We start from the raw sequence: 23688 nt of genomic DNA, 5'->3' as shown, positions 1-23688 counted from the left end.
AGAGAGCCTGAGATCTTATCAGAAGTCGGAGACAGAGCAGGGTGTGGTGGGGCTAATCCATCGGGAGTCCTCTCCTTCTTGACTAATAGGTCAGAGACCCGGAAGCTCCTTCCAGGACCCCAAGACTTTTCAAAGGCAAATATTACTTCATCTACTGCAGGAATGTGACTTCCCAGGGGGCTGAAATAATGCTTAGTAATAATAGTAGTGATATTTCTGACTTTCCATTGGTGCTGCTCTAAGTATAATAGGTGATTTAATTCATTTAATCTTTACAACCACTCAAGCAGGTAGGAGTCATTTTTTTCCCCCCATTTTACAAATAACAACAGCATTGCTACTGGGCTTTTTACGTTTTGAATCCAAAGGTGATATTATTGCTAATAATTTCTATGCCTGTCTTTAATCAGTTAATCAACAGATGCACATTGAATACCTAGGTGTGTTTGGAATTCTCACTATTATCAAGGCCTGACTCAGACTTTGTAATGGTGATACGTGGCTTTTCAATATCCATGACTGCTCACAAGCAGGCAAAGAAGTGAGTCATGCACTGAATGCATTTTCTAAGCCTCTCTAGCATCAGGCTGGGGCTGCAAGTGAACATTGTGAGGTTGGGAACCCTAGAAGCCCACTGGTGCGTCCCTGGGAGTCCTGGGAGACAAGTAGAAGCAAGAACCACATCTGCCTCCTTTCTCTACAACAGAGAACATACACATTGGTGCTATGCCCTACATGGGAAACTTGAACCCTACAGCTAGTGGTGGTCTGGGTTTCATAGCCAGGGGCAGGTGTCACTGTGAGAATCCTCACTCACGCTGCTGTGGGGCCGCTCTCTCAATGCAAGCTACTAAATGCCATTTTTCCTGTCCCTACACTGTCTTTGGCAGGTCCATCCTGACAGGTCTGTTGCCACCGACATCAGGGACTGTGCTCATTGGGGGAAAGGACATTGAAACCAGCCTGGATGCAATCCGGCAGAGCCTTGGCATGTGTCCACAGCATAACATCCTGTTCCACCAGTAAGTAAAACAGGAGTTGAGCTGTCCCCGGCCCTCACCTACCTCCTGTGCCCCAACACACACAATCTCTAGAGCCCAGCTCAGGGGTCCCGGTCTGGGTGCAGGTGGTGATGCTTTTGTCCAGTTTCCCCCGTGTTCAAAGTCCTTACAGTGAGAACTGTCCCCCAAACATAAAACTGTGCTCTTGGTACTCAAAGAGTGACACCATCTTTTCTCTAACGGAGTGGCAAATCCTTGGCCCCCTCGCTCCTGTCAGGGGCCAGAGAGAGGAGAACCAATGTACTTTTTTCCATTTTAAGTCATAGCTCTAACATTGACTTTGCAGGAAGCTTTTCAGTTTCTTTTATTTCCCAGTTAAAATATCTTATATTTCTTATCTAAAAATCTATATATAGTCATTGTGAAAGGGAGGGAGAGAGGAAATAAAGATAGCTAAATAAAAAGAAAAAAATAAAAGTCACCAGTAATTTCATACACGAGACAACCACTGTTAACACCTTGATAAATAATTTTTCAGGACTTTCTCCTATGTATGTATATATAAGCATATATACTTTTAAATTATAAAGGAGAATAAAATTATGCATATAATTACGTAACCTGACTTTTTTAAGTGATTGCTTTTTTATTTTATTTTTTGGTACAGGGAGTCGAACTTGGGACCTTGGGCTTGTGAGGCAGGCAGCAGAACCACTGAGCTAAATCCCCAGCCAGAATGCTTTTTTAAAATAAAAAATGTTATATATTTTCATGTTCTATGTATTCCTTTATAAAATAATTTCAATGCTCACATACTATTCTATCACCAGGGAAGCCATCTGCTTATTAGATACTTGGGTAGGATTGCTTGTTTGTGTTGCTTTTGTATAATAAATAATACCATAATGAATGCCTTCGTTGCTAAATCTTCATATTCATCTTTAGTTCCCTAAGATAAATTATGAGAAGTAGGATTACTGAGCCCCTTGCTTCTCCTGTCCTTCTGTTCCCAAGTCTCACAGTGGCCGAACACATCCTGTTCTATGCCCAGCTAAAAGGGAAATCCTAGGAGGAGGCGCAGTTGGAGATGGAGACCATGCTAGAGAATGCAGGCCTGCACCACAAGAGGAACGAAGAAGCTCAGGATCTTTCAGGTGTCTTAGCTGGAAAGAGACAGGGCCACAGATGGCAGGCAGTTGCCTCCCAGGGCACCTGGGAGGTGGGGGTGCTTGTAACTAACAGGGAGGTGCCTAAGAGTTGGAAACTTCGGTGAAATTACTCTGAGGATCCATGAGCAGCCTGCCCCTCGATCACTTCCCACATGGAACACTGTCTTGAAGCAGCTTGGGTTTTATTTGTTTTGTTGTTTATGTGTTCTAACGAAAACAGAGCAGACTTCAGATGGTCAGGTCCTACGAGGCAAGGGTCTCCTCTCCCTCGTTTATGAGGCCTAAATACCATAAGGATTTTGAATGCTGTCTAAACGTCTAAGGGAACAGCCTCAAACCACTGCTGGATTCCAGGTGCCCCTCATGCTGCCAGCCTTGGCCTTTCTCTTCCTCATCTCAGCCCCTGTGACCTGGGTCCGCTTTGTGCCTCTAGGTGGCATGCAGAGAAAGCTGTCCGTCACCATTGCCTTCGTGGGAGATGCCAAGGTGGTTGTTCTGGATGAGCCCACCTCTGGGGTGGACCCCTACTCCAGACGTGCGATCTGGGACCTGCTCCTGAAGTACCGAGCAGGTGATGGCCTCCGCTCCGTGTCCTGTGCTCTCAGAGGTTTTCCCTGCTCTTACACCTGTTGTTTTGCAATCCAAGTGCACCAGTGCCCATAACTACAGTAAGATAGGACTGAATCTAAGTATAAGTTAAATTGTTCTGGAGATTTTTGCATAAATATAAACAGGGAATCACTGATAAGGGAAAGCTACTTCCTGAAAGGACTCAGCCTATAGCTCCTCTAACTGGAACAATGAGTGCAGCTCTAAGTGAAATTTCCATCTGACCAAGGGGACTCGGGTCCCCAAAAACATCCCCAGAGCTCCCTCACTGCTGGCTGACCACTGGACCAGGTGTGAGGACTTGTGCTAACATAGCTCCTCTAACTGGAACAATGAGTGCAGTTCTAAGTGAAATTTCCATCTGACCAAGGGGACTCGGGTCCCCAAAACATCCCCAGAGCTCCCTCACTGCTGGCTGACCACTGGACCAGGTGTGAGGACTTGTGCTAAGTGTTCGGTGCTGCAGAGCACAGCTACAGAGAAAATGTCTCAAGATGGGACCTTTCTCCTCTACCCCACCCCGTCCAGGGGCTCGGGTCCAGAAGAGACAGTGGGCAGAGCTGAGAGAGCCCATAAAAGTGGCAGTGTGGCTCAAGTGCTGACTTCTCTATTTGCACTGTATTTCCCCATGCTTTTCCCTGAAGATTTGCCACCCTAAAATCCTCATAATCGTTTTCTTTTCATGACATCTCCAGTTAGGAAGAATGTGCTTATGTGTGTTCTTTACATGCAGTTATACACGCAGTGCTTAGTGACTCCCAGAGAAGGTACATATGGAACTCCGTAGATACTGAGAACAGTGGATGTGCCCCACATGTGGTGATCTGTTCGAATCAGTCAACCTTATACTCCACAAAGAGATACTTCCTGTGACCACGCTTTACAGTATGCAGGATGCTATGAAACGTTAGCTGTTATTATTATCCTAGTGTCCTAGAATTTGCTGCTGAATTAGCCCCCTTGCTTTTATTATCTCCCAGGTTTCTTTTACCATATAACCAGGAGGTTGCTGTAATCCTCTGCCAGCCACACCCTATCTGCAGTCCCCTGTGATTCCCCTGACTTCCCTACCCCACAGGCAGAACCATCATCATGTCCACCCACCACATGGACGAGGCCGACCTTCTCGGGGACCGCATCGCCATCCTCTCCCAGGGAAGGCTTTACTGCTCAGGAACCCCACTCTTCCTGAAGAACTGCTTCGGCACAGGCTTCTACTTGACCTTGGTTCGCAAGATGAAAACCATCCAAAGCCGAGGAGGCAGATGTGAGGTATGTGTCTGCCCGAAGAAGGAGCTCATCCCGGAGAGGAAGTGAGACACAAGCAGTCACCTCAGGCATTTCTACACACTTCAGGCCTAACAATCAGAATCAGCTTCTTTGGTTCTGAAACCCTTTGCAGGAGATTTGATAAGCACAGTCTGAACCCTCCTATGAAGATGCTTCACCCCAAATGATACCGCTAGTTTCAAACGACTTGAAATTGTTAGACCCCAGGATTCCAAACTATACATGTGCTTTGATACAGCATAGAAGCAAGGGTCTTACAAGGTTGAATGGTTTTGAGAGTAGTTGTTTAAGCTTCCTCTTTTTCATTCCCACGTTCATGTTTGCTAATTAAACCTGAATTCTAGTGGTAAATGAAAATGGAGTAAATGCCTCCTTGGAAATAATCTCCAAAATGATGAAGCCCCCCACAAAAAAAAAACCCAGTGGCAGAGACCACTTACTATTTCAGGAGAACCAGGTTAAGGTCTGGGCTACAAAGTGTAGAAACTGTGTCATCCTGGGAAAATAATTTCATTTCTTGCTGTTGTTTCTCCCTACACAAAAAGTGAACCGAATGACCTCTGCTTCTGCTTTTAGAGATATGGTAAAGACACAATGTGAGATAAGGTATTATGAATGTGCTTTGGGCTCCTACAGAACAGGCATTGCTCACATTCAAAATGTCACAAGTATTATACCGTGGCATTATTTATACCTCAGTTTAACTACTATGGGTTTTCCTGTCCTGGGAAGATTGCTACAGCCCATTGCACATCCATGGGGAGGGAGGAGTAGAATGTCTCACACAGGCAGAACCTACAGCTGTCGTTTGATTAATGACAAGCCAAAGGGATCCTTTGAGGTTTTGCTTCTCTCTGTGCCTGACTCATGTACTCTCTAGGATAAAATCAAACAGTTACACCCTCAAAATTCTCAGATGAATTTGTAGATTAAGCAGTGAAGAAAACGTGTTGACTACATTTGGCAGTAAGAAGCAAACAAAGCATGTGGTGACAGCAGTTGGCTTCAAGGGGATGCTGTCACTGAAGTGATGTGTACCTTGTCAGTCATTCCTACCCGTCTCTCGTAGGGGACCTGCAGCTGTGCACCTAAGGGTTTCTCTGTCAGGTGTCCAGCCGGTGTGGATGAGATAACTCCAGAACAAGATTTGGACGGTAAGGGCAAGGGCAGGTTATACCTTGGTTCTGGTCCAAAGAGCATCGCCCGGGATTGGTGGGTGCGTCCTGTTGCGATGCACTCACTTGAGCGTGTGCAAAGAAAACACCGGTGTACTTCTCAGGCTTAAGGTTATGCAACTGTTCATCTTTTTCCTTTGAGATTCTTTCTCCTCTTCATCCTTCCTTCATTACCAATGGGATTTAAAAGCGGTGCACCTAAGGGCCCTCTCCCCTTAATGAGGAATCCAGTCTCTGTTCACTTTGTGCCCTCACCCCTATTAAGCCTCCGTTCCTGCGGCCCTCTGGCTCTCACTGCTGGGAACATTCCTCAGCGTCCACAGAGCCCTCCCAGAGCTGCTCCTTTGCGCTCTCTGGTGGAACCGTGCCGGCTCACAGCTCTTTAGAAGCGAATGTTTAAAGAATCAGAGATTTCGTGTGTGAATGGCAAATCCGTGTAATCTTGCACGCCCCTGTTATACACATCACTCCCCGCTTAGTTTGCCAGTTTGCCCTGAAGCTCTCAAGGGGGCTCTCAGCTCAGGCGAGAAGCAGTAAAGAGGCTATCGCTTGTAGAAACAGGGCCTCACCCAGAGGAGGATCAGAGCCCTGGGACTCAGACAGCTTGGCAGCAGCACTTTCCATCCTCACTAATTTCTACCTGCATGTCTCCTGTGGAGGTGTCTTTTCAAATGGAATACCACACACCCTATAACCTAATCTTATGTACTGACCCAGGTTAATGAAGGGAGGAAAGTATTTGCTTATCAAAGAAAACAATGGGATCTTATCTAGCAGATTTTTTTTTTCTAAATCGAAAGAATTTACTGAATGAATTCTGGTAAAACAAATAAAACCAGACAAATATTGTACTATGCTTAAAACTTAAGGGACAATGCCTGGAGTTCCACCACCAATGCCCCCCCACCCCATTTGGGTTGACAGAAACTGCAGTGAACAGAACATCTGTTTAGGATGACACATTTCTGTGTCTTATGCCTTGTCTGACTTATTATGGGCTTTCCCAGCTTTCTGAAGAGTCCTCCTTGCAATCCTGATTGAGAAAGTGACTTAAAAACACACACACACACACACACACACACACACACACACACCAATGTGTTTACTGTGACCCACCAAAATCAAATTGGAAACAGGGCCAGTTTGACTGAGATGATTTTTTAAAAATGTGGCTTTATTTCTAAGGAAAGACTTTTTTTGAACAGAATAGGAATGTTGTCACTGGTGGGAAATGCAGTGAGTGGTTAGGCCCCAAATCAGGGAGGGAGGACCATTTTAATCCCCTCTTAACTCCATGGAGGGCTGTTTGCTCACACCCACCACATACCACACACACCCAAAGACCTCCCCGCCAGAGCCTTAGGTCCTGTTGGCCTGCAGTGCTACTTCTGAAAGGCTGACACACATCTAAGATGCAATTCCTGGGAATCCGGGTGGCATCAGGTTCCATTTCCTTCCTATGAGAACAATGAACTTGACCCCTACAGAGGTCGTGGGGCACAGTTTCCTCCTCAGATAAAAACTGCCCAGCCCCTGATGAAGTCATCGCAGGATGAAAGACAATCAAGGCCAATTTGTGGGTTTGACACACTGCAAGCCTTCCAATTCAGCTAAGCAGAGGATCTTTGTTGAAAGCCACAAAAATCTGACTCCACATTGCTTTTTTTTCTTTTCTTTTTTTTCTTGGTACTAGGGATTGAACTCAGGACCTTGTGCTTGCAAGGCATACAGTGGCACCACTGAGCTAAATCCCCGGGCCTCCACGTGGCTCTTTTTGAAACAAAGAAAGAGAAGAACTCACAGGGTGATCCTAACAGAACTATCCCCCCCCCCCAAAGTCATGTTCTAAGTTTACAGACTAGAATTTCCCTTTCACCTCACTCTCAGGATAATATGCTAGGGAACTATCCCTTTTGGTGTATGCTCTAAAGTTATTTAAATTAAATTTTTAAATTTTAAAGTGACACATTCTTGCACATAAAATTCCATTCTGACTGTATGAGAGTATATTTATACTTGAAACCTGATACTTGCCCATGGTCCCTGCCACCATGCCCTTAGGTACATTTCCTAGGTGGGAGCTAGTGTCTTGTTTCTTTTCATTTTATTTTGTTTAGTTTTGTTTCCTTTTAAGGAGGGAGATATGATCCCAGTGGAAACAGTGCAGCTCTCCAAGAAGATCAGGAATGAGTGTATGATTTAGGAAGAGGATTTATCTGTCTCAGCTTGGTCACCTGTTGCAGGAATGCATCTTGGGCAAGTCCCCTGGTGCTTGCTTCAGCTAGACCAGGCAGAGGAAAACAACTTTCACTTAACCCTTTAGTTCCCGTGAAAGATAGCGAACCCCAATGACTATCATTTTCCCACTTTCACAGATGAGAAAATGAGGGTAGGACCTGCCCAACATGCCATGGTTTGAGGCAACAGAACATTTGATTGAACAAAGGCAGGAATTGGCACGTGGACATGACATGGCCTCCACAGACTGCTAGTTAGCTTCTGCTTGTCTGCTTTCGCCTTTCAGCAGCCAGTACTGGGCCAACTAAAAGCAAACTTGAAGAGTGCCAGTCCTCCAAAAGAGTCATCGCTAAGTGGCAAAATGCCCTTTTCTAAAATGGGAGGTGGAAGAGAGTAGGAATCTGGAAAATCTCAGTCTTCTAGGTTCTTGAAAGCAGTCTTTTTTCTTATCTTAGGGGATGTGAATGAGCTGACAGATGTGGTTAGTCACCATGTCCCAGAGGCAAAGCTGGTGGAATGCATTGGTCAAGAATTTATCTTCCTTCTTCCTAATAAGAATTTCAAACAGAGGGCATATGCCAGCCTCTTCCGAGAGCTGGAAGAGACTCTGGTGGATCTGGGGCTGAGCAGTTTTGGAATTTCTGACACTCCCCTGGAAGAGGTAAAGCAGAAATTTCAACTGGTTTCTGTCTGGTACCAGAAGAGGCGATTCTTTCTGAAAGTCTAATACTGGAGTAAAGTTTTATAAAGCAGAAAGCTATAATTCCTCACTCAAGCAACTATCTTCCTTTTTGATTACTTCCTCCTGCCTCTGTCCACATGCATATGTATCTTATGTAGTTGTGGGCACTGTGTGCTTACATTTTTACACTAATGTGAGACTATGTTCTTAAACAGCCATAATATATTTTCTTCACATGATGAAGCAACACCGGATAGAACAGAATAAGAATTAGATTTTTGTGAAAGTGCGAATGTCTAAACCAAATTCTCTCTTTTTGGTTTCTCAACAGATTTTTCTGAAGGTCACAGAGGATTCTGATACAGGACTTCTATTTGCTGGTATGGTGCTGGAGCTTGTAACTTGCTCATCCCCACTTGCACGCACACACACACACACACACACACACACCACCAATATCTTGAACTATAGAGTCTCCTCTATAGTGTCTGATCCCCAAGTAATAGTCACTTTGCATTCTTGGTGACTTTGAGTGACAAAGGGATGATAAACAGAATTAGGTCTGGGTAGAAACATTCTAAATGAATCAGAATATTTATGGAGGTCAGATCTGTAGCTTGATCCCAAAACTTCTCATTCTACGTCTGCAGTCTCATGTTCCTACCACGTCTCAGTCCTCATCTTTTCTCACTTCCACCAGACGTCTGATCCATTCCTGACTGTAGGAATGGCAGCTGGCAATATCCTTAGAGATAGTAGTAATAGTTAATACAACACAGATGCCAGCTAGAGTCTCCTGGCCCCTTAGAGGCCAAGATTAAATCATCGTGAGCCCTCATTTATTGACTTATGGACTTTGACACTGTAGGAACCAAAATTCCTATGGATTGTGGGAGTCTGTCTTCTACACGTGACAGCCTGTGTCCAGATCACACAGCCACACAAAACATCGTGAGAATAGTAGACTCTACTGCAGAGGGGAGGTGGGGACATTGAAGTGCAGGGGAAGTAACTTGGCTGCCACAACACAAACCATTTTTTAAAACTTAATTTTACTTGTACTCTTAAGGTACACAGTATAATGGCATTCGTCATTGGAAATTTGCACCTTTACATAGTCCATCTTGGTTCTTATTTTTTCCCCATTCCCCTGCCCTCCCTTCAACCCCTCCACCCTCCCTATCTACAAAGACTTTGTTTCCATTTTTCTTTTTCTCATATTAATTTTATTCCCTTCTACCTTTTCCCCTACCCCTCCCACTTCCCCCTCTCCTTTGCACCTTTCTTCCTATTTCACATTAGTCCTTAATTACACTGTTTCTCACACTAGATAAACTATTCAGTATTTACACGTGTGTCCTGTTTATTTCACTTAAGAGTATTACCTCAACGTACATCCATTTAGCTATAAATGTCTGAAGTTTCTCATTCTTTATGGTGAGTAGTACTTCATTTTATTTTAAAAAACACACACATCTTTATCCAGTCTCCAGTTGATGGGCATTTGGACTGTTTCCAAGTTTAAGCTATTACAAACTGTGCTGCTATGAACATGGGTGCACATATATCAGTGTGGTATGGTTCTTTTAATTCTTTGGAGAAGATACCCAGCAGAAGAATAGCTGGGTCAAATGGGACTTCTAACCCTAGTTCTTTGAGGTGTCTCCATACTGATTTCCACGGTGGTTACACCAGTCTGCACTCCCACCGACAATGAAGAAGGTTTCCTTTCTCCCCACAGCCCTGCCAGCATTTGTTATTTGTTGACTTCGTGATAGCAGCCATTCTTTCTGGGGTGAGGTAGAATCTCAGTGTTGTTTTCATTTGCATCTCTTCAATGACTGGTGATGCTGAACATTTTTCATATGTTTATTTGCTGTTTCTACTTCTTTCCGAGAAATGTTTGTCTGTTCATTTCAAATGCCCATTTTGGATTAGGTCTTTAAATTTGGGAGGTCTGATTTTTTAAAGTTCTTTATATATTCTACATAGTAGACATTTGTCTGAGGAACAGCTGGTGAAAATTTTTTCCCACATTGTGGGTTGTTTCTTCAAACTGTTGGTGCTTTCTCTTTCTGTGCAGAAGCTTATTAATAAGAAGGCATCCCCACTTGTTGATTGTGCTAGTTCACAGGCAACTGAGGTTTTGTTCATAAAATCTTTTCCTACGCCAATGTCTTCAAGAGTTCTACCTACCTCTCTTCCAGCTGATTTAGTGTCTCTGTTTTAATATTTACTTCTTTAATCCATTTTGATTTTAGTTTAGTGCATGGTGAATGATATAGGTCTACTTTTAATCTTTGGCAAGTTGAAACCCAAATTTTCCAACACCATTTATCAAACAGGCTATTTTTCCTCCAGTGAGGGTGTTTGACTCCTTTGTCAAAGATGAGTTGGCTGAGTTTGTCTGGAGTTGTTTCTGCATCTTCTAATCTGGTGCTCAGGTCTGTTTCTTTGCCAGCACCATGCTGCTTTTATCACAGTACCACAAACCACTTCTGATGGAAGAAGAGACACCTACCTGTGCTGTTAAGGTGTTCTCCGTGCGCCTTCTCCCTCAGGCATAGACAAGAACACATGGAATTCTCCTTTGCTGCCTTGGGCTCTTAGCACCCCCCTGTGCTACTTGATACTTCCTCCTACCTGTGGGACACATCATGGTGTTTTCCTATGTAATATTTCCTATGGGGGCTGTGGTACCAGTTTTACAGTAACATGGTTTTCATTTTGTATCTAAATGATCCCAAGTGTTTATCAGGTATGCCTAGAACTACCAGCGACCAAACATCCCAGCCAATACGTGCTCCAGCCTGCCCAGGTGGGTTGTGTGGTGGTCAGAAGAAAGAGGTGCTCATCCTGACATGGAGTGGCAGGGTGGGGGGTGTGGGGGGAGGAGCAATCACAGGGCCTAGGTTTCTTTTTGAGCTTTGTGGACACAGAAATTGAATTCTCTCAGTTCACCCAAAGCCAAAGATTCATATTAACCAAGAGCAGAATGAAAATATGCTAGTTTATACCAGATGCTATGCTAGATTCAAGAGTTAGGGCCTTTCATCTGTACAGAAAACCCCTTTTTAACAGACACCCTCAGAACAATAAACTAGACATTGAATACTGCTTGTTCAACACAGGCATAGAGTAAGATGAATCAAAGAGCCAGTCAGTGTTGAAGTTAAAATTTTAACCTTAGAGCAAGGCAGACCAGACAGCAAACCCAAACTTCATAATTTGCTAAGTGGATTTCTTTAAGTACTTGGCGTCTTTGTGCCTCAGTTTCCTTATCTCTAAAGTGGAGGTAATCTTACCTAATCTCTCTTTTAGAGTTGTAATTCACAAGATAATGCGTGCCAGGTCTTAACACATCGTGCAGTTTCTGGTTGACACTTAGCAACACGTCTATCTCACCATTCACAAACCACCTATTATCAAATGTGTGTAACCTCTTCCATGTGACAAGCACCTAACACCTGTTGTATTCTTTGCTGTTTGCCATAGTCTCATGAGGCAGATAGGGCAGGGCTCTGCCCCATCTAGGGGGAGCTGAGCTCAGAGTTGGATGATTTGCTTAAAGCCACACAAGCGTCTAGGTCAGTGCTGGTGAACATATGGCACACGTGCTGCAGTGGGCTGTTTGTTACCACTAAAAGCTCTAAAAAGCTCGCCATCACTGTTCTAGGTCTTTCTCTCTAAGCTAAGATCTATGCTCTCACCACCTTCCATTTTTCATATAGCTGAGCATGTTTGTTCTCAATTGGCCCAGTTTTAGAAGATGACATGTTCTGATCTTGTCTCCAAATATGAAAGAGCCCGTAGGCATCTTTCGGGGGTTAAGCATGGCAGGGCTCCAAGGGGAGAAATAGCATTTCTTTCTCTTATTTATTTATTTATTTATTTAACCATATACCTTCAAGATACAATTTAATTCCCAGTTTTGTTATTTTCTTTCTTTTTTTTAAATCTGATTCTATTTTTAATTAAGTACCATGATCCCATAAAAATGTGCATTAATGTTGCACCTTCCCCACTTTAATCCATCTAATGAACTGACAAAAAGCACCACTACCAACCGCACACAGAACCATAGTTCCAGGGCCAGGGATTTAGCTCAGTGGTTCTACCACCTGCTTTGCAAGCACAAGGACCTCATTTCAATCCCCAGTACCAAAACAAACAAACAAAAAACAGTAGTTCCAACTTGTGTTTTTAAATAGTTGTTTAAACACTATCCTAATAACTTAATCCAACTTAAAGAATTCAAAAGTAAAACCTAACTTGCTATTATATCATACTGTTTTTATTTTCATGCTGAGTTTTAAAAGGATCTGAACTTACAGATCAACTATAAAATGTGAAAAGTGTTAAATATTCTTTTCTTGGTATTATACATACACAACACTAAAATGCCTTTCAATAAGTAAAAGGCAGCAGTTTTTAACTTTTCTTTGTTTTTTTTTTCACCAGGGATTGAACTCAGGACCTCATGCTTGCGAGGCAGCACAACCACTGAGCTAAATCCCAGAAGTTTTAGATACAGGGAATTCTAATTAAATTGGCATGGCATAGTCAAGACCAAAAATATAGATATTCCTTCCTTGTCTTCAACCATTGCCTTTAATAATTTCTTTAATAAAGAAACTGAAACAGCATTCTTGCTGGTTCTGAGACAGTGAAGAACTAGCTCAGAACCAGAGACCACAACAGAGCAGCAGAAAGCTAGGGACAGCTTAGTGATGCTGAACAGGCCTGGAGCCCTGAACTCTGGCCTGTGTAGTGGGCTCCAGTATGGATGGAAATGACTCAGCCAAAAAAAGAAGCAGCAGATACCCTGTCCCATCAGACTCTAGATACCAGCCCAGGTCAGGAAAAGGAGGCTGGAGAATGAAGAATGTGGCAGCGGTCAGTCAATGAACCTGCAGAACTTGCCCCTCTACTCTAAGTGCTGGGGCTGGGGATACCAGTTCCAAAGGCCTCTGCTTCGCAGGCCTAGAACGCCATGGGAACCTGTGAAAGTCAGTTGAAAAGATGATTGAGCCAACCCAACTGCCTTTACAGATGTCCTTTTCCCTAAGGACATGAAGCCACTAAGAAAGCATCCGAGACCAAGTCTCGGTCCCTAGGTAATTCCTCTGCATCTACAACAGATGTTCTTCGAAGGAGCATCAGAGAGTGACCATGAGCTCCAACATAACTGATAACATGAACCATTTATACAACACATTCGCTGTGTTATCTCATCTGAACTTCAAAACAATTTTGTGGTCTGTTCTCATCCTCATTCCACAGATGAGAAAATTCAGATTTACAGTGAGACACTTCTCTAAATTTATACATCTTTTAAGAATCAGATCTAAGGGCTGGGGGTGTAGTTCAGTGGCACTGTGCCTGCCTGGAAAGAGCAAGGTCTTGAGTTTGATCGCTGGTGCCAAAAAATAATGATAATAATTAGAGTTAACCCCATATCTCCTAGCTTCTAGTTAGTTAGTCCTTCTATACTTTTCAGTGTCCTCTAAGAACTGAGAGACCAAGTTTATTAAAATTTATAACTTTTTATGTACGTAGATCATAAGTGAGTATATTTTATTGTTTAAAAATTGAAATAATACCCCAAAACACCGGAGTTCCCTTTCTGACAACCTTCATCTGCCTCTACCTCTCCAGTTGTACCTCTGGTGACAGTTGGCAGGCATCCTTTTGAGCTTTTCAGTTGTGTGTGTGTGTGTGTGTGTGTGTGTGTGTGTGTGTGTGTGTGTACCGAGTGTCCTTTGTCTCTTGTGTGATATACCCACTTTCTAACATAAATAAAAACTTATTATACAGGTTGCTCTCTACCTAGACATTTTTTGGTACTGAGTTATTTGTTTTGACTTCTTTCTATGTCAACGCACTCAGTTATTTTGTTCTCTTCAATGCAAATAGCAGTTTTAAGTGATTTTGGGTGATTCTATAGAGAATTTACACTGACAAATAGATTTTTTTTTTTTTAAGACTATTAACTTACCTGGCCTGGCATTTTGTTGCTGCTCTAAGAAAAAGAAAGGGAAAGCCAATGCTGTTAGAAAAAAAAATAGCACAACCAAGATATATCATGTAAAGGTATAAAACCCCAATGATGAATGTAACTGTACTGTATACCTAAAAAGTACCAATAAACTCATCAAAGTAAAATAAATTAAAAAATGAAAAGATAGCACATAGGATCCAGAACTTACATGTTTTTGATTCAACCTCCTCAAATAGGTGGCACTCAGCAGAAAAGGGAACATGTCAACCTCCGACACCCCTGTTTGGGGCCGAGCAAGAAGGACAGGCAGCCTGCCCGAGGCTCCACCACCTGCTCTCTGGAGCAGGATGCCCCCCCTGAGGGCCAGGCTCCCCATGAGCCAGAAGAACCCAGCATCGCCCTCAACACAGGCGTGCGGCTGGACCTCCAGCACGGACAAGCGCTGCTGGTCAAGCGGTTCCACCACACAGTTCGCAGCCGCAAGGACTTCCTGGCTCAGGTATTGTTGAGGGCTTTGGCTGTGCTCAGCAGAACTTCCTGGGCCTGTTGGCCTATTCCTGGCTGTACCATGTTCCCTGGGCATTCCCGCCCCTGCGGGTTCAAACACAGCCCTGAGAGCCCTCTTTAGATTCTGCTGACTTTGCATCTTCCTTGATAAAATTTTGTTTTGATTCTGGGTAACAAATATTCTTTGTAAGCAGTGGACCTCACTTAGCAGAGAAAATAGAATAGTACTGATTCTGTTAATATCATTATTTCTTAGAGTGGAGAGTAAAGTCATGTTTTCATTAGGTTTTACAGTGACCCTACATATCAAGGTCATTATCTTTTGTTCTCTTTATGTTTTTAATTAAGAAAAAGAAACTGATCTGTCATATAAAGATACAAGATCCTAGTGATGAATGTAACTGTACTGTGTAACTAAAAAGTACCAATACACTTAATGAAAAAAGAAACTCGATTCAAAGAGTAGTGAGTAATGTGACTTGGTTTTTAAGTTGTCCCTTGGCTTCTGGCTGAATATCGCATATATTCGCATTCTTCAATGGCTGCCAGAGCATTCTGTCTTCTTCTACGTATCTTTTGTTTAGTACTGAGGATCAAACCCAGGGTCTCACACATGCTAAACAAGTGTTCTACCACTGAGCTACACCCGCTGCCCTCATTCTGTAAGACACACACTGTATCTTATCTTTGCAGTCCTTCCTGTAATATTCCCCAGAAGCATGTTCTTCTCCAGAAGGGTCTGATTATGGGTGGCAGGATAAATGTTTAGAAGAATGATCCTGCTTGCATGTGTGTGAGTTTACTATCTCTCTGACCTCAGCCGTGTTTCCATGCTTATTCTCCCAGATTGCATTCCCAGCCACTTTTGTGTTGGTGGCTCTGACGCTTTCCGTCATTGTGCCTCCTTTTGGTGAATTTCCTGCTTTGACTCTTCACCCCTGGATATATGGGCAGCAGTATAGCTTCTTCAGGTACGCAGTCCGCATGCTGCTTGAAGGCTCTGACCCTCCCTCCCTGGGATCTTCATCGACGAGCAAGGGGCCCTCTGCTTCCCTCAGAAGTGATGTCAATGTACCTGCCACTGCCTAGAAGGCTGATCCCAAGTGGAAGGGGAGAAAGCAGAGGATGGGAAATTTGGGAGAGCAGATTGAGATCTATTTTTTTGAGCTGCGGACAATCTGCCTTCAGATGCTCGGCATATTCAGGAGCCTAACCTCCCAGGAGACCTAAAGCCACTCCAAGGCCGCATTCAGTGCCTCAAACAAAAGCCTGGCACATAGTGGCCATTCAGTGGACTCTGAATTGCATTCTGGCTGCTCTTGTCCACGCGGCACCATTCATGTGACCACTAGATAAGCCTTTCTCCCTCGGTCTAGCATGGACGAGCCTGGCAGTGAGCGCCTTGCAGTGCTGGCAGACGTCCTCCTGAACAAGCCAGGCTTTGGCAACCGCTGCCTGAAGGAACAGCGGCTTCTGTAAGTCCTTGAGCTCCCCTCCCCTAGCACCATCCACTCCTGAGAGTGGGGTCTGGGTTGTGAGAGACCCCTCTAATCTTGTGTTACACACATCACTTCCACATCTCTGGCCAGCACCTAACCAGCTTTTCTTCAGCCTTGTGTGCAGAGGCCTTTCCTCCCTCCCAGGAAGTCCTTGCATTACTGGACACATCTATCTTTCTCAGAATTGTAGTTCTGTATTCAGTTGACATATGATTCCCAAAACTTACTTGAAAGGCCTTTGAACAAGGACAGGAGGATGGCAAAGGATATGCTGTTGTGTAATTGGACCTCAAATGGCACTAATTACTTCTATGGCCAGCTCTCAATTTGGTGTACGTATAGAGAAGGGAATTATGAAGGAGAGTTGAAATCTACCAGGAATGCCACAAATTCAATATAATTTTAACTTCTCTCATCCAAGTTTTCTATCAGTAAGGACCAAGCTATACTAGTTTATAATTCTTTTTTTATTGTTCTCGCATTGAAAAAAGGGAGATAAGAAAGTCTGCAAACTACTTAGTTACTTCTTAGCCCCGCACCTAGTCAATCAGCCTTAGTATTGAGCATAACTGAACCTCCAACAGGAGAAGGAAATGCTCTGCTGAGGGTGAAAGGCTGAGAAAGAGAGCTATGTGCTATTTTTTTCTTCCAAGTAAGTTTTTAAAAAAATCAACTTTGAAACTGATTGTGGATTCCCTTCCTCTTTTCCATGAGGGAGTACCCCTGTGGCAACTCAACCCCTGGAAGACTCCCTCTGTGTCGCCGAACATCACTCACCTATTTCAGAAGCAGAAGTGGACGCCATCCAACCCCTCACCCTCCTGCAAGTGCAGCACCAGAGAGAAGCTCACCATGTTACCTGAGTGCCCTGAAGGTGCCGGGGGGCTCCCACCCCCACAGGTACCTCTGCCCCCTCAGGAAACCAGCCCTGATCTGCAGGCAGTGCCAGGCATGGTGTGTGAAGGGGGTGCCTGTTCCTTTCTGAGCCTGTAGCCGAATAACATTTCCAACTAACAGGTGGGTGGGTGCAGGCCAAACTAGGCTCCCTGGCTCCTTCAAAGGCACCTCCCAGAGGCCCTTGGCATTGCCACCTGCAGGATATCACTGACCAAAAGCTTCATTTTCCACCAAACACTTCCTATTCAGTTCAGTAAGAAAATGTTTTCAAAGTTTAAAAAATTATATAGATCATCCACTCTCATCACAAAAAAAAATAATAAACACAGATAAGTCAGGGAAAAAAATCATCACTTAGAGGTAACCATCAATAACATTTGATTTTTATCCACCCAAACAGGATCATATTCAAAATATTTTACTTTGACATATGACGAACACACAACCGTGACATTTAATATACATCTGTGCCACTTTAACAGCTGCAGACTATTGTAGTGTTTGAATTTACTTTATTTAGCTAACTAACCTTTATTGTTGGTCATTTGGGTTTTCAGTTTTTCTGCATTATTAACAATGAGGTGATGTACATTCAAATGTTACACTTGATCTTAGCCAAAAGGCTACGAAGCTATTACATTCAAATGTTAATGCACTCACACACTTATCAGTGGTGTTATAAGAAGCCTCCATGTGCTGTGAATTTAACGTGTGCACTCGCACCCCACACAGGCATAACCTGCAGCACATCTGTCACAGGAGTGTCACTGACTGTGCTCTGGACAGTTCTGCACTCTGGACAGCAGGGAGGCTCTCCTGAGCATTTCAGAGAAGGGAAGTGGCCAGGGAAGCTTCACTTTTCTCTGCTTGGCAATGTCCTCCCAGCAGGCTTGCACATAATAGCCTTGCATAGCTCCTCTCATGATCTGTCGGAGAATGAACATTTCCCAGATGGGCAGAAGGGGTGTAAGGGGAAAGACGCTTGACTTGGTTACTTGCCTTCTTCATTTCCTTGTCTGGAAGCTAGAAGCTGAAGTGAAGCTCATTATTATGAATAATGCCACATTCATTAGTTGATGAAATAATGTGGGTAAGTAATTTATTTAGAACTAGAATCAACTCAAATGATGACAACTTCGAAACAACAGGAGATAAAACAAGACAGTTTATTTTTCTGCCATCTGGGTGGCCCATGATATCCCTCTGCTTCTCCATGCTCCAACTCATATCAAGATGGCAGAATCTACTTTCCAGGCAGCAGGATGGAAGAAGGGATAAAAAAAAAAGAAAGGAAATATGGACAAATGTTCACAAGGCTTCCAGAAGGCACCAAATAGCACTTCCACTCCTAAGTCAGTGGCCAGAACCTCACCGCAGGGCGACTTGGGGCTGTAGTCCTTATTCGGAGTGGTCTGGAGCCAACGAGGAAAGCTCTTCCAATGGCAAGAGGAAGAGCAGATTTGGGGCAACAACTAAATGTCACCATAGCATCTCTCACAGCTGCTGGCTTATAAAGGGTTCTATGTCAATCTCTCACCTTTTTAATATCCTAAAGCATACACCTTTACTTCTCAAGCAACATATTCTCTTTGAATCACAACTCCATTACTGTAGCATCTTGGGATCCAAAAGGACTCCAGGAGCTCATCTCAAAGAGGGAGTACCCAAAGAGGGAGTTTTGCTTCTGCTTGGTTTGTAGCCAAGTTGCTGAGGGTCCCTGTGGCTACAGCAACAGGACCCCATAGCTGGGACACTGCATGTTAAGCTGTTGGCTGGGAGAGGGAGAGAAGGCCAGGCCAAGCTGCATGGTGCTTTGGTTCCTAAACGGAGCATTACCTTGAAGCTGCTTGCCCAGGTTAAAATTTCTCAGTAGCGTTGATCCCTGGTCCCTGTGGGGAAATTTAACAAGCCATTAGAGTCAAGGGCTAGAAAACGCAGACCAGTTCCTATTATTTTCTTTTAATCTTACATTTCCTCTTTGGAGTAAAACTGAATGCTGCACATTTGCCTTGGCACTGTTGTCACACACACACACACACACACACACACACACACACACACACACACAACCATTAATTCAATGTACACTCCCATTCTGCCTAGAATAAGGGCAGAGGGTATGGGCCTGATTCAGAAGTAGTAAATATTCTTAGTCTGGAAAATGGGGTGTTTGCTAGGATCCCTTCCTTCTCTAAAATTCTTTCAATGATGATGAGTCCTGAGTTGGAAGTGCTCTGTCCCTGGCTTCTAGCATAAGTGACAAGATTTTGTTTTGACATGATTTTTAAAAATGGCTTATTATAAACTATCCCAGCATCAATTGCACCGAGGCAGGGTGGCAGTTTCTCTGGATGCCACTGTCAGCCTGAGAAGCAGGTTACAGAGTGGCAAGAGCAAGGGCCTTGGAGCCAGACAGATGCAAGTTCCTAACCCAGGCCAACAACCTACAAGTCCTGTAAGCCAGGGCAAATCAGCCAACCTTTCTGGACTTCAGTTTGTCTGTCTGTAAATTGAAGTAAGAATTCTTCTTCATGCGCCCACTCCCCAAGATGATTGTACACTGCATGGACTGCAAATATGTACTGATTTTTTTAAAAAAAAGTATCAGGACAAAGTGAAACTGTGTGTTTAACATAGTGCACACAGCAATCATTCAGTAGATGCTAGTTCTAGCAGAGAAACAAGATGAGAAAGTGAATAGCAGGGGGACAGGCAGATGGTAAAGAGAAAGAAGATGGAAAGTGTATGAAGATGAAAAGAATGATGCATAATGGTGGTGGCTTTAACACCACCAAAAATTCCACCAACCCCTGGGTGGCACCGTAGACAAAGTGAATGCTTTTGCCCAAGGTTCATGATTGGGGTATGAAATCAGCTAACACAAAAAATTCAGTAAATACTATGTGTCCCTAAATACAAAGGTATATTGCCATCTGGAGGCCAAACTCATGCATTTTTTTTTAATTCTCCAAAATCTTTTGGATTAATTGGCTTCTGGCCCTAGATGTATTTTGAAGTGGTTTATAAATTATAAAGTACTATTCATATTATTTCATTCATGTCACAAATATTTGGGTGACAGCTGTATGCCAGGAACTATTTGGGTGCCAGGGCCACAGCAGCCAACAGGTCAGAGACTAACCATGAAATGGTACCACATGAGGGGTAATAGAAACAGTAAATGGGCCCTTCAGAAGGCAAGTCTCATGTGAGGATGAGCACTACGAAGGCAACACAACAGTATGTGTGACTGTAGAGAGGAGCCAGGAACAGAGATTCTGCTCGGATGAATCAAATTTCAGCTGAGAGGTGGCAGTGTGTAGCTTTCAGGAAGGGTGAACCACCAAATGTGAAGCCAGGTCAGAAAGGAGAGGCGACCACTGAGAAACTAGAGGGAATGGGTGAGGGCAATGGGAGGGTGGCAAGTGATCTCGGGAAAGGCAGGGCCAGATGGCGAGGGGCCACAGCACCTGGATGGTGAGATCGGATTTGACACTAGGGTTTATTGGAGAGTGGTAAGCAAGGTGACTGAGGTGTGATTTGAACTTTAAAAGCTCCATCTGGCTGTTGGGTGGAGAATGGAACATAGAGGGACAGGTGGAGTAAGGGAGACACTTTGGAAGTTTTCTAGAGGCCTAGGTGAGGTCTGCATGATTGGAACTGGATAAATGCACACGAACTGGAAAAAGTCGAAGCTAGATAATCACATGGGCTGGGAATTTATTTTGGAGTTAAGTTATTCTATCTTGTCAATGGACCGAGGGAAAAAGGGACCTAAGATAACTCCCACACCACTGATGGGGCAACGAGGCAGATGCCAGTGCTTTATTTTGTATTTTCCCAGGAGATGAGTCCATAAATAATGTTTGGAGAAGAACAGCAGTTTAACAAATTGTAAAGACTCAAATTCCAAAGTTATTAATGTGAGTGTCTCATTGCTTCAGAGAACACAGGGCAGCACTGAAATCCTACAAGACCTTACCCACAGGAACATTTCTGACTACTTGGTAAAAACGTATCCTGCTCTTATAAGAAACAGGTAAGAAGGGACACTTTGTTACTTTTCATCCCAGCTCCTTGAAGTCAAAACTGGCTAGGGACAGAAAGTAATTTACTCTCATTGTATCTATGATGGGGGAAGTGGGATGTTTTCTTTTTCAAATGAGAGGGCTTCATTCAAAGGAAAAAGCAGTTGAGGCACATACAAGTAAGATGTCACTTAATATTAATTTTGTGTTTTTATGTTTAAGGCAAGCAAAGTTTAAGCTGCACACTATTAAAAGTATTACCTAAAATGCAGAGACTTTATTCAATAATGTAGCCTTATATTTTAACTGTTTAAAAGGACTAAGTTTGGACAAGAGCAAATAAAGAGGGAAAAGGTAGAGAGAAAAAGAGAGAAGAAAGAAGAAAAAGTAAAAAACAGAAAAGGAGAAAGGAGCCGAGCAGACCCCAATAGGAAAGGTAGTGGGGAGTGTCTGAGGGAGTGCCCAGGCAAAGGGCTATATGGTAAGCTTCAGTCACCTACTCCCTGAGTTATCACTGCCCTTGAAAACTCCCATGAACTCTTCAGTAAGTATCTAGGCTTCTCCGTTCTGCAGCTGCTCTTATCAGGCCCAATGTCTGGGATGGAAGGCCTTCAGCACCCCTATAGGAGTAGGCAGCCTGACCAGAGCATGCTGGGAGAGATCCTAAGCAAGGGTGATCCAATCCCCCTGGCTCCACAGTTTTAAAATAGAGCATACTGTCTATTTTCAGCAATGTTTTCAGTTGCTTCCCCCACCAGAGCCCTGAATAAGGGGTAAACAAACTGAAATAACTTGAAAATACCACAGAAGGTGAAAAAAGCTGCTGGAAAGAGAGTCAAATCAAAATCAGAAGTTAGCAAAATCAAGAACACCATCCAAAATCCAAAATAAAAGCAAAGTGTATAGTGTTTATTCAGTAATGCAATAAATTACTCTCAACTTTGTTCTCAGCTGCAAATTTGCAATGTAGAATTTCAGATGTTGTATATGTGCGTGCACGCTTAACGTTTGATGACAATACTAGTTCACAGGCTTAAACCCTGGGCATGGAGCTGATGTCCATCAGTTTCCTATCTTGTCATTTAACCTCTGATTGTCTGAAACTCAGCCTCTTAATTCTAAACTGAGGAGGGAGTCAGAACTCCCTCCAGGTGTGCCAACAACGTCAGAGTCTCGTTTGTATAGGGTAGGCCTCAGTCTATGGTGGCATCGTCATTACCATGCTTTCTGAATCTGGATTGGGCCTGCTGGTCTCACATGGGATCCAACTACAGGGCCATTTAGAAAGTCCAGCAGGTAGAATATGACTAGGAGAGCCAATGATAGAAAAGATGGGTCTTTGCACACTTATTCAGGCTTAGCCTCTGGACTGGGTGGCTTCCACATTGCTTGGACATCAGGAAATGCAAAAATGTCTTTAGAGACTAAGACATCTCAATGACTTGAAACAAAATTTTACTACTTATGGTATTTATTGTATGATTTTATTTTGGATTTCAGCCTAAAAAGCAAATTCTGGGTCAATGAATAAAGGTAAGAGACTGTTTCTATAAGAAATGAAGTCTCATATTATAAGCCTAGATACTCCTTAGCTGATTCCTGTTAAGTCTTAGTGGGTCTGGCCCAGCCCTGATGTCCTGGAGACTCAAATGTTTGGAGAATCTTCAGGGAGTATTCTGAGTGAGCTGCCTCCCAGACTCCCTCAGGACCTGGGACTTTGGGCACAATGGTGCAAGGCTGATGCCTAGCATTTCTGGGTGGCTTCTGGACCACAAAAGTGAAACCCAGTTTTTGGAAATGTCCCCTAGAGGAAACTAGGGGGCCACCACTGAAGCAGTAAGTGGGGGCAAAAGGGCAAGGCCTTGAGAAATAAGATCCTTCTCTGCTGTGCTTTACTAGCAAATTAATTTTGTTTCATTGAGGAGTTGGTTTTTTATTCTCCTTCAAAGAGTTTTAAACTGGTGACATGCACAGATAACTCTTTTCAGCGTGATCGCTTGAGACTTCAGAGCATCACAAAGGATGGATCTGAAGACCAGGCACCCAGTTAAGAAGGTAGAAAAGAGTCAAGGCAGGAGACGGTTGGAGCTGTGTAACTCAGGGCAGGGACTGAGAGGCACCCAGAGGGGTGTCTTACTGAGACCAAGGAGCATCTAGCGGTATCACAAGTGGTATCTCAGCAAAGCACTGAGGTGCACAGAAGACCAATCACTGGTTGGGGAGGAAGGAGAGTGAGGGAAGACATCAAAGAGGGATGACACATGAAAGGGGAGATGGAGTTGGTCAGATGCTGAAGAAAGGGAAGGGCACCCAGGGAAGCCGGCAGCCTGCAAGGCAAACACACCGATCAACAGGAACCACTTGGAGCTCAGTGATTGGACATGGCCAGAATATACCTGTAGGGAAGAGAGATGAAAACAGAAGCAGAGAGGAGAGAGAGACACAGACAAGGAGAGACAAAGAGACAGAGAGATAGAAAGAGATAGTCTGTAAAGTAGAACAGTGTTGCTTGCTATCCCAGACAATTCTTCCCAAAGTACACATTTTCCTACTAAAACTGAGAGAGCTGCTGGTAAGCATGACATTCATCTC

The 23688-nt window shown here is 43.7% G+C and overlaps 1 protein-coding gene and 1 long non-coding RNA gene across 2 annotated transcripts in view; one reads left to right on the top strand and one right to left on the bottom strand.

The window, feature by feature from the left end:
- The window catches only part of Abca4 (ATP binding cassette subfamily A member 4), a 235303-nt gene that overhangs the window by 78295 nt on the left and 133320 nt on the right, over nt 1-23688 (top strand). Inside the window, 14 exon segments of the mRNA XM_033758165.1 lie at nt 891-1022; nt 2016-2155; nt 2604-2741; nt 3858-4051; nt 5139-5223; nt 7938-8143; nt 8496-8544; nt 14402-14664; nt 15519-15643; nt 16049-16147; nt 16886-16905; nt 16908-17071; nt 21013-21107; nt 22597-22629. Coding sequence (XP_033614056.1) covers nt 891-1022; nt 2016-2155; nt 2604-2741; nt 3858-4051; nt 5139-5223; nt 7938-8143; nt 8496-8544; nt 14402-14664; nt 15519-15643; nt 16049-16147; nt 16886-16905; nt 16908-17071; nt 21013-21107; nt 22597-22629 — 1743 coding nt within the window.
- On the bottom strand, nt 18268-23687 carry LOC117283998. Its single transcript, XR_004515046.1, has 2 exons — nt 18905-23687; nt 18268-18311 (listed from the first exon to the last, which is right to left on the bottom strand). It is a non-coding gene; the product is annotated as an uncharacterized LOC117283998 (long non-coding RNA).

This window comes from Fukomys damarensis, unplaced genomic scaffold (genome assembly GCF_012274545.1).
Source record: "Fukomys damarensis isolate Sample0158 unplaced genomic scaffold, DMR_v1.0_HiC HiC_scaffold_33, whole genome shotgun sequence".
Lineage (NCBI taxonomy): Eukaryota > Metazoa > Chordata > Mammalia > Rodentia > Bathyergidae > Fukomys > Fukomys damarensis.
The sequence above is the reverse complement of the archived record's forward strand: the minus strand, read 5'-3'. Positions and strand labels throughout refer to the sequence as shown.